The sequence below is a fragment of the Vombatus ursinus genome, unplaced genomic scaffold, assembly GCF_900497805.2.
Source record: "Vombatus ursinus unplaced genomic scaffold, bare-nosed wombat genome assembly UNPS02009132.1, whole genome shotgun sequence".
In the NCBI taxonomy this organism is placed as follows: Eukaryota; Metazoa; Chordata; class Mammalia; order Diprotodontia; family Vombatidae; genus Vombatus; species Vombatus ursinus.
Window position 1 is genome coordinate 6052354 of NW_020948910.1, and position 17076 is coordinate 6069429.

Genomic DNA, 17076 nt, shown 5'->3' on the forward strand with positions numbered 1-17076 from the left:
GCTCAAGAGATGTAAACAATAGGTACATTTAACAAATGCATACAAAGTAAATAAATAATTTCAAGAAAAGAGAAAAACAAGCAACCTGGGTGATCTGGATAAGACTAGAGTAGGAGATGGCAATTGAGCTGAACCTTAAAGGAAGCCAGAGATTCTAAGAGCCAGATGAGAAGAGGATGTATGGATGTGCACTGAGGGGTGCACACAGGTAGAAGTATCTGTTCAAAGGTATAAAAATGGGAGGAGTGTCATACAGGGAATATTAAATTTGGATATAACAACAGAGTGCATAAGTTGTACAGTAAGCCTCAAGAGATAGGCTACAATCAGGTTGTAAAAGTCTCTCCATTTTCTTCAAAAGGTATGAGGGAGCCACAATAGTTTCTTTATCAAGGGAACATTCAAATCTGTTCTTTAAGAATTTCACTTTGGTGGGGCAGCTAGGTGGTGCAGTGGATAGAGCTCTGGCCCTGGAGTCAGGAGGACCTGAGTTCAAATCAGGCCTCAGACCAAACACTTGACACTTACTAGCTGTGTAACCCTGGGCAAGTCACTTAACTCCAATTGCTCAAAAAAAAAAGGAAGTGGAATTGTAAGGAGACAGACTTGAGGCAGACAGACCAATAGAAGGCTGTTCAATATCATCCAAGAGAGGGGGTGATAAAAGTCTGAAGTGGAGCACTGGTATGTGAGTCAAGAGAAAATGGATGTGAGAGCTATTGTAGATATAGAAACAACTACTCTTGGTAACTGATTAGATATGAGGAATGAGTGAGGAGGAACAGTAAAGGATGACTAAGGTTGTAAATCCATGTGATTGAAAGCTAGCAGTACCACTGACAGAAATAGAGAAATTAGTAAGAAAGGAGAGTTTGAGGGCAAAGATGATGAGTTCTGTTATTAAGCACTTTGAGTGTAAGATACCTATGGGATATTCCATTGAAAAGGTCCAACAGGCAACTGGTGATACCATGTGGCACAAAGGTAAGAGTGCTGAACTTGAAGCAATAAGAGTGTAGTTCAAATTTTGGTTCTGCCATATATTTATTACCTGGGTAATCTTGGGAAAGTTAATTAAGCTCCTGTGGCCTTAGTCTCCTCATCTATAAAATGAGATGGTTGAATTAAATGACCTTCAAGCTCTAGATTCATGATATTATGATACAGGATTAGAATTCAGAAAAGAGGCTAAGACTGGATAGAGATTTGGGAATTTCCTACTTAAATACTGATTAAAATATTGACTAAATATTGGTTTAAATGTTTAATTAAATATTAGCTTAAATATTTGATTATCTAATTAAAATTTTTAATTATTTAAATATTGGTTTAAATATTGATTAAGTCACCAATGAATATAGTGAAATAAGAAAAGAAGTCCTACAACAGAATCCTGGGCTATACCCACATATATGAGTGGAATATGGATGATAATGTGGCAAAGGAGATTAAGAAGGAAAAAATAGGTAAGAAAAATAGTAACAATATCACAAAAATAATAAAAAGAGTGTGTCTAGAATAGATGAAAAGAATGGACAATAGTGTCAAGAAAGGTCAAACAGAATGAGAACTGACAAAATGCCATAGGATCTGACAAGAAATCACTGGTAGCATTGGAGAAAGCATTTCATTTGAGAGATGAGGTTAAAAAGCCAGACGGCAAGAAATTGAGAAATGAATGTAAAAGGAGAGAGTGGGGATGATGAGCACAGAAAGCTTTTTTTTATAAGACTTTGGATGTAAAAGGAAAGAGAAATATTAGTCAATAGCTTGACAGAATAGTAGGATCAAATGAAGATTTTTTTTAAGTATGAGGGAGTTCTTAGCATATTTATGAAACATAGGGAAGGGGCAGTAGGTGGCGCAGTAGACAGAGCACTGGCACTGGAGTCAGGAAGACCTGAGTTCAAATCCTAACTCAGACACTTGATCACTTGATACTTACTAGCTGTGTGACTCTAGGCAAGTCACTTAACCCCAGCTGCCTCACAATATATAAACGAATGAATGAATGAATACCTAGGGAAGGAGCCAGTCCATAAGGAGAGATTAAAATGTGGAAAAAGAGGGCATCATTGAAGAGGCAAATTTCTAAAGGATATAGAAGATGGAATCAAGAATACAAATAGAAGGGTTATAGAAGGAAGTCAAAGAGAATGTGTACCCACCCAAAGCTAGTGGCATTATAGTACGCTAATAATTGGTGGAGTTGACATAGGATACATGATATATAGAAAATAAAATATGAATGGAGAATTAGGGATGTGCTTAAAATGATGACAGTATAAGTCAGTGAGGAAAAACATGGATACAAAGGAAGATGGGTCTGTATGGCAGCTAAAGGAGTGTGAGTCAGTGTGTATTGTGGGTGAATATCATGTGTTCAGGTATGAATCACTCAGAAGCTTAAGGGTGTGAGGCGTGGATCACTGGCAGTAAATGTACTCCAGGTATAGATTCAGCCTCCTTTACTTCATGCCACTGATAATGCAAGAACAGAAGAGGGCCACCTGGGGCTGAAAACTGTTTTCAGTTTTTGTCCATCTGATGGGCTTTCACAAACAACTAAAACCTCAAGGAATGAAGTCATTTTGCACTTAGCTATATTAGAAACCACACAAACCAAAATCCATTGCTCATCCTGCACACCATGTCCAAAGCTTTTCTAACTTAGCAGAACCTATCAGACCTTATATACTCTACATACAGAGAATTTGGGGCCCCCATCAGGACAGGGCATCAGATAGGATTCCTCTAGAGGAAAATAAATGTCTAATATTATATAATACACAAAAGAAAGAAAAAGGTGCTTCCAGACACAATTTGCTATCACTTCAGAGCCTTTGAAATACCTTTCAAGTCTATAAAAACAGTTCTTACTTATGGGGTGATAATAGAATGGACCTTATTATGGTTGATATTTTCAGAAAACAGTGAAGCAATGTCAATGAAATTAACTTGAATACATTTACATAATTATCACTCATGTCTCCAGAAAATTAACTTTGTTTTCAGGTATGTTTCTCATGGCAATGGAAGTAAAGGTATTTTTATAACCCTATTGCTGACTTGAAGATTAATGCATCTTCTTTTTTCTCTCACTTTTCACACCTCCCAGTCACTTCAATCTTCTCCACTATTGGCAAGGAAATGTACAAACCTTTGACTATCCCTTCTAATTTCCTTCTTGGCTATCATCCTTGGTTATCACAGGACCAATATCATCAAGACTCAGTAAGGAGAGTGGAAGAAGAGATACTAACATTATAACTTCTGACCAAGTCTTCAAAGGTTCCTCTGGGGGGAAATTATCATTTATCTGAAATACAGGTTGTCCTCAAAAACAGGCCACATCTTTATAATGAGAAAGGGGGGGAAATGAATATGTACTGAAAAATAACATTGACTGTAGGTTCTATAAAAGTCAAAGTTACGATGGAGGGGTTAAAGTGACACTTGCATTAAGACCAGTATAGTATTTATCTAACAATAGCTGCTATTGGTGTAGAATTCTCCAAATTTACCAGTTATAGGTAAAATTCTATAAACCATAAGGTTTTTGTGTAAATGTATTTGATTTTGGAAAGGTAGAGGTGAGACATAATGTAAGTAAATACAAAGCCAATTTTAAAGTTTTTAAAGAGAAATGATTGTAGAAGTGAACATGCATATAAAATATTGTCCTATATACTGTCTACAGAATTGCCACTACTATTATCTCATGCTGAACTTGTGATTGTCTAGAATTCTTAGGTCATTTTCAAATTAACTGCTATCCAGTCAGACCTGCTTCAATCTGTTCTTGCACATATGAATTTTTGAACCACAATATATGAATTTATATTTATCCCTGTTACATTTCATCTTGTAGGTTTTACTGCCATTGTTCCAAGCCACACAAAAGAGATATTTTCTGAGATTTTTTCCGAAAGAAGCACTATTTATTTAAGTTAAGTTTAGGGACTTATTCTGGGACTTGACACTTCACCTCTCTGCTTGCATTAGATGATCTTCAAGGTCCCTATATCAGATTCTATGATTCAATCCAAGGAACATTAAGAAGAAACCAGACATTAAAGTATCAGTCCCCATGCTGGAGACATTTCAAGGTGAGAAAGCACAGGGGCTGAAAGTTCTTGAATTACTTCAATATTCACTTGAATGGAGTATATAATGATACACCAAAGAATACATGAACTGGAATCTCAACTGTGATAATATAATCAAACCACTTTGTTATAATTTCAAGAGCCTTTTGATCAATGACTCAATAACTGGAGGTATTTATGACTTAGCCATGTTTATTCAATTATTATATATATATATATACATATCAGTACAGTGTGGTGCTGATAGTTAATAAATGAATACTAAGATCTGTTCAGGAGAAAAAAAATCTGTAACATCTGGATTCATTTTTTCAGTCAAAATACCTGGCCTTTGATAATTCTGCTTTTCTCTGAGCTACTACATGAATAACACAGTTCAAACAGCACTTTCAAATATATACACATTTCCCTGTTTCAACCATTGATATGTCATGGAAAACAGAACAACAGTCAAGATTTGAAATAATCTGCTGATATCATCGATTTTCTGGAGGGAAAGGGGGCACCTCCCTCAGTACTTATTACTAAGGATATCTGTGTAGAAACAGGATCCTTGTTGCTTAGGAATTTGTTGGCTCCTACTGGTTGTTTCCCGCTCTACTTGAAATCATAAACTTCTGTCTGCCTGAGATATCACTAGCATCTTCACAGCTATCATCTGTCAGGCCACATAAAAGAAGTTAGGATGTGAAATATCTAATGACAGATTCTTAAGAAACAATTTTTTTTCTACTTTGTGTGTGTGTTTTAACTACAAACTTTCAAGAGATGGGCAGGGTAACAGTTAAGTGATTTTTTTTTTTAATTCTCTAGTCCTCTCTCTCCTTAACAATCTGTAAGACCCACTTTAGGTTTTCAAAAGGTTTTTTTTTCCTTTTATAATGTTCAGTGATCTTATTTTCTTTTCTTAAATCACTATCATTTCCTAATGATTCCTGAGCACCTCAAGCCCTGATAGAACTTTCCCTTGTAACAAAAATAGTATAGTCAAGCAAGACAAATGAACACACTGGCCATGTCTGAAAAATGCATGCTCATTCCATACCCACTGTCCACCATCTCTCTGCTGGGAGCTGAGAGGTATACTTTACCATCAAGTCCTCTGAAACCATGATTGGTCACTTCATTGATTAAAGTTCTGAAGTTTTTCAATGTTGTTTTCCTTTGTAATATGTAGAAAACATTTAAGTTTTTCCTCCTGATGCTGATTCACTTGCCTTCAGAGGTGATTAGGGTTATTAGTCATTGTTTAAAGTTATATTTGTTAACTGACAATAGATAGAAAGTTGGTTTCTGGCAATGAATCATAAGCTTATCTCATAAGAGAAGTGCGAAAAATTTGTTTACTAGTTTATCTCCCCTTAGCTATTTCAATAAATATTTACTAACAAGTCTTAACACCACAAATCTACAACTTCACAAAGTTATCTGAAACTTCAGAGTCTATTAATTTATGAACTTATCCTTTTCTATCTGAGACTACTGGCTATATTAACAGTCAGAATGCTGAAGGTTTTACTGCAGAGTAGATTCATGTGTCATCATTGACCAAAAAGATGACCAAGCATTAAGGATCAGACATGGGACCAAACTTCAAGGTTTACTAAAGTCAATCAGTCAACAAACATTTATTAAGTGCATACTACGTGTCAGGCACTGTGTTTAGCAGGGGTACAAATATGAAAAGGAAAGATGGTCCCTGCCCTCAGGAGCTTACGATCTAATGGAAGGGAAGAACACAGAAGAGGAAATTGATACGGGTAAGGAAGGAATGGAAGGTACTGGGCATGATGGAGAAGTCCAAATGAATGCTGTCAGGTAGGAAATGAAGAGATGGCTGACTCAGCTGTCTTCTTTACTTGGTTCAATGACTGAAATTAAATTAGTTTAGTTGACACGAAGGTACTGGGCATGAAGGCAGGATGGAGAAATTCAAAGGGTTACTGTCAGGTGGGAAATTCTTAGCTTGCATATTGTCAGACCCTTTGAATTAAAAATAGAACTTAGATATTACTTTGGTCAAAATGTTCAATTTATTGATGACATAATTAATGGGAAGAAGCATTAGCAAGATCACATAGACAATTGCAGAGCTGGGCCTAGTGCTCTTCCTAATACAACTTGTAGTCTCACCCCTAAACCATGCTACCAAAGAAGGTCGGCAAAACCAAAAGTGAAGCAAAGACTTGGTAATTGTGTAATTAATGTAATCAATAAAGATAAATAACTAATCTAGCATTCAAGCACCAAAATTCCCTTCAGGGTCTAAATTCTCCAAATTCATTATCTATAGGGATCAAATCGGGCAAATTGTATAGGATATTTCGTGCTATATAGACAGAAGTGTTAACTATGTTAACTATATATGCTATTTTTTAGAACTTGATATAAATCAAATGTTTGTCATTTGTCAGATTATTTTATATGAAATGAGGTTACACTCTATAGTACAGTAGCAAGAGCATGGGGTTTGAATCCTGGCTCTGCTACTTTCAATCTGTATGACTGTAGAAAGGTCATTTCAACTCTCTGGGCCCCAGTTTTTCCATCTGTAAAATGGGATATTTGGATTAGATACTATCTAAAGGTTCTTCCATGATCTTGTTATAAGGGAAAGAAAACTTTTATAATCTTATATTTTTTTGTTAAAATAAGTTTATGTTATCTTTTGATGTAAGTGAAACACATCTGTAAGTGTAACATTAATGATATATAACATATAGATGTAGGTAAACATGTGTGTGTATACTGGAAAATATTTAAGTAATTAAAAAAACTTATATAAATGATGACTTTGTAAATTTTAAAAGTTGTTTAAAATTCTCTACCACACAATAAAATAAAAATGGACACATGACCTGAATAGTAAATATTATACCATGAAAACATTAGAAGAAAACCAGATCAATTACTTTTCATAGTTATAAATAGGGGGTGAATTCTTAACAAAACTAGCGATAGAGATACTTGCAACAGTTAAAACAGAAAATTTCAATGAAATTGAAAAAAACTTCCTTTTGGGGGGGGCTAAGCAATGGGGTTAAGTGACTTGCCTAGGTTCACACAGCTAGTAAGTATAAAGCGTCTGAGGTGGGATTTGAACTCAGGTCCTCCTAGCACCACCTAGCTGCCTTAGGGAAAAAAAAAAACTTTCTTGCAAACAAAAGAAATTTTGTAATTATGTAAGCAATACAACTAGGAGCAAACAGTCAACTGAGGGAAAAATCTTTGTACCAAAAAACTCTGATAAAGGTCTAACATCTAAGATAAAGAGCTTACTAACAGAAATAGGCAAAACTTTGCCCAAAGGATATTATACAAATAGTTATCAAAAGAACTGCAAACTATTAATAGTCTTATGAAAGAATGCTTCAAATCACTAGTAATCAGAGAAATGTGAGTCAAAACAGTCATGAGGTTTCACCTCATCCCCAACAAATTGACAAAAATGACAAACATCGAGAATGATCATTGTTGGAGGTGTTGTAGAAAGATGGACACACTAATGGACTATTTGTGGAGTTACAAATTGGTCCAATAATTCTAAAAACTAACTTGGAAATGCATGAAGAAAATGACTAAAATGTCCAAATTCTCTGACCCATATATTCCCCAGCAAATCATGTATTCTGAAGAGTTAATGACAAAAAGAAAGGCACCATACACATCATTTAGAGGAGCATTTATTGGAAAAGAATTGGAAACAAAATTAATGCCCACTGTTTGAAGGATTAGCTAGAGAAGTCATGGTACATAAATATAATGGAATAACTGATTAATATGATAGACACAAAGAAGCATTAGAAGTTACATGAACTGATGCAAAGAAATTAAACAGAATCAGGAAAACTACATTGCAACAACCACAAAATTGCAAATGTAAAGAACAGCAGCAAAACAACTGAAGCTAAATGATATGACATTATGATGACTAACCTTAGCCCCAAAGAAGAGAAATCAGAAGTTACCCCCTTGCTTCTCTGCGGAGATGATGTAAAAGCAAAGGATATTCCAAAAATTGATTTTTTGTTTTATAAAAAAAATTATTAGATGCCATGCACCAAATCAAAGACAAAAAAGATCCAATCTGTTAATATATGTCTCATTCTATTTATTCAGATGAAAAGCTAGCGAAAAATTCTAAAGATACATGTTCAAAATTAAAATGAAAACATATCTATTGCTTTGTTGTAAAGGAGGCTGGTGTGATAAAAACAATTCCTAACACTTCCTCCACATAAGTATGCTCAAAATAATTTTTCATTTTCAGAATTCATAGCACATAATTGATGCGTGGTTTCACAGCTCAACCTCTATCAATCCTGAAATATATTAAACTCTCCTTTAATGACAAAGAAAAATCCAGAACTGGAGAGCTATAAAAATTCGATATACTTATAATTCTCCGCCCTTTTGAAAATCTTTATCTCTTCACTGACGGGGAGTCGGTAACTAAAAGAGTGCCTTTCTTATAAAAGAGAAAAAAAGGCATACGCAAAAATATCTGCTGAAGGTTTTGCTTGTGCTTTGGAGCCATTAAACAATGCTGGGGAATTTTCCAACTAAGTAGCTGCAACTCCTAAAATTCTCTGTGCTCTGTCGTTTGGAAAAAGTATTTACCCAGCAAATAAAAACTAGACTTTCTTCATGTGAAAGAGTCATATCAGGAGATTATCTCTTTGTTTCTTTCAAAACACCAATAATAAACATATACAAGAGATCGTTGTGACATACAGACTTTAAATGCAGCACTGACATAACCTTCCCAGAAATTCCAAGCAACTTAAACATGTCAAAGATTGTTAAACATTGTAAAAATTTTGCTGTTTTAAAAAAAAAAAACTGATATATTAATTCCACCCATCTGGAAAACTATAATCACTTCTTCAAGGAAAAAAGACAGAGTTTTTGTGAAAAAGTAATGCTGTTTGTACTGACAAAAACAGGTTGTACATTCTTAATTTAGTTTTTAATATCAATAACATTCCTCAGTCATTAATTAGCACATTTGTATAATTATCTGTCTAAAGTGAACTCAGAATTTAATAAAAGTAAAGAATCTTGCCTCGAGGATCAAAAATTTCTAACAAGAATAACATAAGTTAAAAAAAGACTTTGGAACACGTTAAAATCACTACAGCTTTAATATTAGCTCTCCTCACATCAACATATTGTATGAATTTTATACCAGCTATAGGTTTTTTTCTAAAGTAATTATTATTTTGTTGTAAAATACTAATTGTATCAAAAAATACACTTAATCTTGTCACCAAGAGAAGTCTTAAAAAGCAGAGTAGCAAGAATCAAATGCTTCTTTCAACAATAAGAAGAATGATTATTTATCAGATTTTATTTATCAGATTATTTATCAGATTTTCAGGCATTCGACCACAAAATATGAACTAGATAGATCTAGAATGCTAGTTAATGAAGAGAAGTTCTAAAGAAACGTAAAGACTTAGAAATCCTCAAGGTCAAAGAAATGCTTATTCAACTGATAAGAAAGATTCCTTGAAAAGAAAGAGAAAGGATCAGGCAGCAAAGAGAACATTTTGATAAAATGAGACACAATTTAATCAAAATATCACTACTAACCTTATCTCAATTGAATCATTTTTAAACTTTGAAAAATGTATGCCAAGGAAGACAAATTTACTGACAACAGAATATTTGCCACTTACCTGAATGATGCACACAAACAGCATATATAGTAAGGAGGGCCAGAAGACTCTGCAGCTTCCATTTCCAATGACAGCTCCACATTCGACTTGTGTAAAACATCCTGCAATGGGAGAAAGCCACCAATAAGACACTTAATTGCAATAATAATTATAAAACTGTTTTTAGCAGAAGCTGTGGAATAGAATTTTTTTATCAATCTTGTTTCTAATAAAAAGTTAGGCTCTGTTAAAGGCCGTTGAATTTTAGTCTCTTTGCTAACTGCCTAAAGGGGAAAAAAAATCTATGCATTCTATTTGCCATGGGCTTCCTTCTTCTAGATTGTTGAACTGGTCTTTCTCCAACAGGAAACAATATACATTTTTTCGGCATGAAGAAGCTGGACTATATCAAGATAGCACAAGAAAAAATCATTCTAGTGATCAACAGGAAGTTGTTGGGGGGTTTTTTTTGTTTTTTTTTTTTTAAGTAACAGCACAAACTTAATTTGGAAGATATGTATGTTATCTTCACCTGTTACTTAGATTTTCCATATTAGAACTGGTTATAAATAGGGATTATTTTAAAGAAATATTTTTTTATTTTACAAAAGCCACTGCTCTATGTATGTTGTCTCTTTCCCTTAAATTAGATCTTGAAAGTGTGAATATCCCCCTAAAAGATGAGTTCCTTCCATGTATGTACAACAAGGAAAATTGTGAGAACAATAGAATATGCTGTATAAGAAAATTATGAGTGAAATCTGATAAAGATGTATAAAATACAGTAGTGAGTCACTTTTTATACCTATCATACTTTGAAAACTACCTAATGTACAGAAGTCAAATCTTGAAATGCAAATTACATTTAGTAATTATTTCCACTTAAACATCTAAATCATTTATCACCTCCAAATAACAACTTATACAAGGTGTCCCAAAAGTTTTAGTGCAGTTTAAAGGTTTAATAATTTAAATCACTATTGAATAGCTTTTTAATGGGATTTTCATCATTTTATAGAAAAGGACACTGAAGCTATGGGAGGTTGAGTAAATTGCCAAGTATCATGAGGTGCAGGTTTTTGAGGCACAATTTGAATTCTAGTCTTCTTGATTCCAAGTCCAGAACTCTGTACACAACATCATTTAGCTAACTATCTGTTTCACAGATAAAAAAAAACGAGGTCCAAAGAGATGAAAAAACTTGTCTATGACAACATAAATAGTGCATGGGTCAAGATTCTAACTCAAGATTTTCTGACTCTAAAACCAACCTTCTTTTCATTATAGTACCTTGCCTTTTATGCCGGCAAAATAAGGCCACTGGAATATCAAAAGAGCAGTCACTAACTCTCTATATTAAAACATAAAAACTTTATAGATGTCCAGATCCTTTGAGCCTTTTATCTTATGTATAATTCTAACAACCAAGACATGTGGTTTATTGGCAAGCAATATAATAGGGGACATTGAAAGCTGAAAATTAGATGGGGCTTGAGAAACTAGAGGCAGGTACATAGCCCAAGAAGTGACAGCTAAGAGACTAACAAGAACAGGGGGAAATATATGTATATGTGTGTGTGTGTGTGTGTGTGTGTGTGTGTATGGGTGTATATACACATATACATATGTGCAACAAGAACTCAAAGGCAGTGGAAAACAACTCAAACATGTCAATAGTCTAAGACAACATAACTCCATTACAGGCCAATACAATAACTGTTGTTATTAACACTGAACCTCCAAAAGAAGAACAAATTATGTTAACTTTCCTATTTAAGAAAATGGTGAAGAATGTGATCCATTTGAGGAAGATTTCCTTCAGCCTTTGATGTTTAATACAGTAAGCTTCATTTACCTTAAAAATCCATTTATTGAGAATAAACCTAATAATTTTAGGTAAATATTATTATTATATATGTGTGTATATATGCATATACATATACATATGTATAAATTTACAAATGGGGTAATTGAGACATAAATCGATGAAGAGACTTGCCTAAGATCCCATGAAAACGGCAGACTCAAGATTTGAATCTCGGTCCTACGACACCAAGTCCAGAGCTCTTTATTTCTGGGGGTCATGATAACTACCATTTATATAGCACATTAAGGTAGGCAAAGCAACAGATATATATATATATATATGTGTGTGTGTGTGTGTGTGTGTGAGCAATCTCATTTGATCTTCACAACAACTCTATGAGGTAGGTACTGTTATTATCCTCATTTTTCTTTGAAGAAGAAGGCTTCTCCCAATGTGTAACTGAAATAGCAAAAATAACAAGATTTGATAACTCCGGATAGTAAGGTTCTTTACCCTCTAGAGGTAAAGGGTCTCTTCACCCTTCTATACAAATCTACATCTGAAATGGGGCTTTGAGAAAGGAATAAAAAGGCAATTTCAGTTTTTAGAGAGGCAGCCTGGTATAGCAGATAGAAAGCTTGGCATTACAGCCAGGAAGACTTGAGTTAAAGATTCCTCTGACACACATTGACTTTGTGACTATCAATCAGAAAGTCATTTAACCTCTTCATGTTCTGAGTAATTCTCCAAGACTACAAATTGCTGAAAAGGTGCTAATCTGATTTGGTAGAGGTAGTTTCCTTATCTGGGAGTCCCCTGAACCAATAAAATCTCAGGTCTGGTTCCTACTCCTAATTCCAATTTTTAAACACAATTGAACATATGTTGAGTATATTTAAAATAACAGTTCACATTCAAGATTTGCAAGGTACTTGCCTCACAATGACCCTACAAAATAATTAGTGTAAGTATTATTTATCATCATCCTCATTTTACACATGAGGAAACTGAAGTTCTGAAGACTTTGAATGGTTTGCCCATGCTCCCTTAAGCTGGTAACTGAGATGGGATCCAAAATCAAGTGGGTCTCTTGATTCTAAGCACAATGCTCTCTTCATTATGCCAAGATGATGCTAAAGAATCTAAATAATGGTCTTCCCATTATTCCACTTATAATAAAACTTTCAACAAACAGAAACATGTAGAGTAAAAAAAAAAGAATGTTTTAATCCTTCTTGCCCATCTCTGTTACATGATGAAAAGAATAAGAAATGTTTATGTGTTATAGATTGGGTATTAGGCTTACTTTCTCATTTTTAAGAGTAAAGGAGAGTTTCTATTCCCCAAAAGAAAAGCTAAAAAGATAAAATGTCATCCTATTCATCTAGGTATATGCATGGTATATACCTAATATATACAACCATACAACAGAGAGTTGTCATTTACATAAAACTCAATATATCTAAGGGGTAATATGTCCTAAACCAACATACTTTGATACTTCAATGGTTTGGAATTTCATTGGCATGAGGACTATCTCCACAGATGCAGGTAACAATCTTTTCATAATCTAGTATATGATGTTCAAGAATTGCTATGCCCAAAAAAAAAATTATCTCCTTATTAACAACCAATTATCATCAATTAGCAACGTGGTGATGAACTTTAAAGTTTGGCCCTTAGCAGAGTAGCCAGTAGCTGGACAATATTTAATATCTTTCCAGCTTGGAACCAGAGCTTGAACTCTTACTTCAATTTGAAACACAGCTCTTCTACTTACTATGTATCTTTGTGAAAATCACTTAACTCTTTCAGTACTCAGTTTTCCTGTAAAATTACAGTGTTAGAATAGATGACCCCTTCCAGCTTGAAAGCCATGATTATACAATCTATGATCCAGGAGATGGCAAGTCTGCCTGAAGCATTCTACTAGGGGCATAACCTTCAAAATCAGAGTCATTTCCACACCAGGATCATGAATTGGATTAGAGAAGTAATATCCTTTATATTGCTAATGTAATTGCCTCAATACAGATTGATACATCGGGTAAACTGACTTTTCAGACTTTAGCTAATGAAGAGACAGTTGTTCTATGTGGTTTTACACTACAGTTAAGAATAAAACTTGAAAGGAAAATTAAAATAATATTGTGACATCCATATTATTAAATTTTACTCATATTTTAATCATGCCTAATGAGCTTTTACCTTTTTTGTATCTCCCAAAATGATTTGATATCCAATTTGTATCACTATGATGTTCATCAGTAAAAATAGAAGGATATTATTCTTTCTAGACAAACCACAAATACTGTAGTTGACTTTTTATTTCATCTAAATTATGAATGATGCTTGGGAAATTATCTATTATTCTATTATATGCAGATTTTTTGTAAGATACTATTAACAGAATTTAAAATGTCCACTCATTTATTTTTACAACACCTGATTTACTTTGGAACCATTCAAAGAACTGTAGTGACATAGCCAGTTAGGTACTAAAACTACCAATTCTATTTAGCCTAGAGCTACTGCAGTTTCCCATAATGCAAGAGACAATAGCCTCATTCACCATTCATAGTGGACAAGTATAATGTCATGTAATTTATATAAAACATAAATGGACTTGTAGCTTTACATGGTTTAAGACCAATTAAGTGTCAGTCTTGCTAAATCTAAAATTTTAACTCTTTAATTTGTGAAAAATACAGAACCTAAATATACAGCAAGCACTTTTGAGTGTTACAGAGATAGTGTTTTTTTCTCAAAAAGTTTATTAAAAATAACACTACATGAACCCAAATAACATATTAAAAATGAAAGATTAGAAGGTTCTTCCCAAAGTCAATATATGGCCCAAGAATGCTATATTAATTTTTACCATGAAAAGATAGGTATGACTTTCTTCAGTTTTTAACTTATTTGAAATATCTGAAAAGAATTAGAACCATCTAATCTATTCCATATAAATCACAAAAGAAAAAAATAAATTTAAGGTTACAACAAAATTTGTAAGTTTTCAGGTAAAATAGCTCAATAGGAACACAATTTAGTATACTAAATTATGTAACGGACAATATTTTCTATTTCTGCTTTTTATTGTGACCTGCCTATGAATCCTTTACGGATGAAGAATGCAAATCTATTTAACAGAAAACTATAAATATATGAACTAGAAAACTTTAAAAAATATATTCCTGTCTCTTCATTTCATAACAACTAAAGTTTTCACAGAGCCTATCAATCAGTTTCACATCTACTTTTACTTTTTTTTAGAGTGGTATTGACAAAGCATACCACTATTTTTCCATGTGCAATATGCTATTTTTCCATTCAGTATGCTAACCAGTAGAGGTCCACACACAGTTGACCAAATATCTGCCTTGAAAAATCCTGATATATTTTCCAGGTAAAGTAAAACTTTCTTACACATTTTTATTCATTTCAAAACTTGTCTCCAGTGCATCAGAACAAAATTGTACTTGGTCCTTGGTTCTCTTCCCAAAAAAAGGTTTTTAAGGTTGTACTGTGCTAATTTCCCTAACATAAATATGACTTGATAGCTCACAGGTATGGAATTGTTACACTTTCTGGATTTTGCATGAATTTAGTTTATTTTTCATTATATTACATGTTGCTAAAATGTATCACTTTATAATACTATATAAGTAGGCAGACACTGCCCACACTACACTTTCTCTATTAAAAAATAATTTTTGGAGAACAGCAGAGGAATACAGTATAGTGGAGTGTTAAGGGGGAGGAGGTTGGTCTAAACAGGCAGAGGGGTGCAGAAAGGGGGGTGTGTGCATATTTGTGTGTGTGTGTGTGTGTGTGTACATAGATTACTTATATGAAAAGAAGTAGATGAGAAGAAACTGAACTACCAGTAGCAAGAGAAGAATCAAATTTTGCAAACCTTTAAAATTTTACTTAGTAAAAGAAAATAAATCTACCCATCATTGAGTAAAATGCCAGAGAGTAAATTATATATTACAAGAAAGAAGCAATTACTTCACTGGCCACAAGAATAATCTTGAATCTTTTAAAGGAGCCCCCCTTCCTCCCCCCCCTTTTTTTTCTTAGAAGGCAGGAGAAGCCAGCTAGTCATTCCAAGGAAGAGACTGAAGGGGTCTTATTGAAATAGATTCAGATAAAACTCAGTTTTTCTCTTTCCATCTCCCTAAGAATTTTCTCACTCCAAATCACACCACTCTTTGGATAAAGGTAAAATTCTATTACACAAACTTAGTTCTTTAAACACAACTCTCTAGATAATGTCTTTTGTATCTTAAAATAATAATAAACCTGTTTTTGCAGGTTGTTGTTTTTTTCTTTCCTTAAGTACTCTGATGGCTTCAAGATCCAAGAATAACTTCTACATTCAAGGGTGACAATGTGTAAAGTCAATATTTTTTCTGGATACCAATACCTTCCAAGTCCAAAGGGAGCGTTGATCAGAAGAGCGCTTTCTTGGCAAGTCACGATCCCTGACTACCTGTTATTCCTTGTTTGCTTTAAATAAAAAGTTCGTTTTCCCCATTCCTGCTGCCCTACCCTTTTAATTCTGTGCTACACTAACTAAACACGAGGTTTACCTTCAAATGAAGGAGAAAAAAAAAACACACGGAGGGGGGGCGGGCGGGAGAGAGACACAAGAAAAGGAACCCACAGACACGCTGCAACTTTCTATCCTCATTGGGCAAGTCTTCCTTCTCGGTGCCTTGAGGCGCAGATTAAAAGACAAACCGGTTTATTCCGTCAGTACTACTAAAGTCATTACAAAATCATTTGGGGGTGGGGGAGGGGGAGAGAAATATTACAGATAGAGGCGTAAAGGAATTCCAGGCTGAAAGGCGAAACTTACATGTTGACATTACTGCGCTCAGGTCCTCTGGGGCTGTACAATCAGCCTTTTCACCACCACTACCTCCTCCTCTTTTCTGGCCAACTGTACCCTTCTCTTCTCCTGGATCCGCGGATGTCTTCCTGTGTCTCCTTTCAGGGGCTTCTGGGAAAGTTCATCAGTGTTTCCCCATAGTCGGTCACTTTTCACACAGTCCGGGCGCAAGGTGGATAGAAGGACTAGTCTTCAGTCTCAGCCTTCTCCTTCCTCTCCACTCTGTTCCTGAGTCTGCAGGGCAGCGGAAAAGGGGCGGGGGGGGGGGGGGGGTGGGTAGTGAGGAGGCAGGTTGCTCTTCTCAGCAAGTGGCAGAAAAGTTCCGGAGCTGGGTCTGCCTTTTAGATGGGGCCTCAGCTGGGAGGAGAAAGGAACGTGATGGTTGATGGCAGTGGTGGAGGCGGTGGTGGTGGTGGTGGAGGTGGTAGCGGGGGCGGCGGGTACCAGTTCCGCTCCTTTCTGGACGAGTTTGCCTTCCCTCCCTCCTTCCCCTGGCACACTCGGCCAATTCCCCAGCAAGCGGCCGCCGCCAACGCTTCCGGCGTTTGGGATTGGTCTCCCAGGCTCTGCGGCTTCAGGTGCCTCCGCTGCCCTGCCCTT

The 17076-nt window shown here is 35.0% G+C and overlaps 1 protein-coding gene across 4 annotated transcripts in view; it reads right to left on the reverse strand.

Moving 5' to 3' along the window:
- The window catches only part of ADGRG6 (adhesion G protein-coupled receptor G6), a 180329-nt gene extending 163610 nt beyond the window's left edge, over positions 1-16719 (reverse strand). For 2 of the 4 annotated variants that reach the window (XM_027850676.1, XM_027850674.1), the window contains exons 1-2: positions 16444-16719; positions 9791-9891 (exon numbers count right to left, since the gene is read on the reverse strand). In XM_027850676.1, the coding sequence (XP_027706477.1) occupies positions 9791-9891; positions 16444-16445 (103 nt within the window). In that variant the 5' untranslated portion in view covers positions 16446-16719. The remainder of the gene's footprint in view (positions 1-9790; positions 9892-16443) is intronic. The other 2 variants (XM_027850672.1, XM_027850673.1) reach the window with 2 other exon arrangements.
- Positions 16720-17076: the final 357 nt, after the last annotated feature.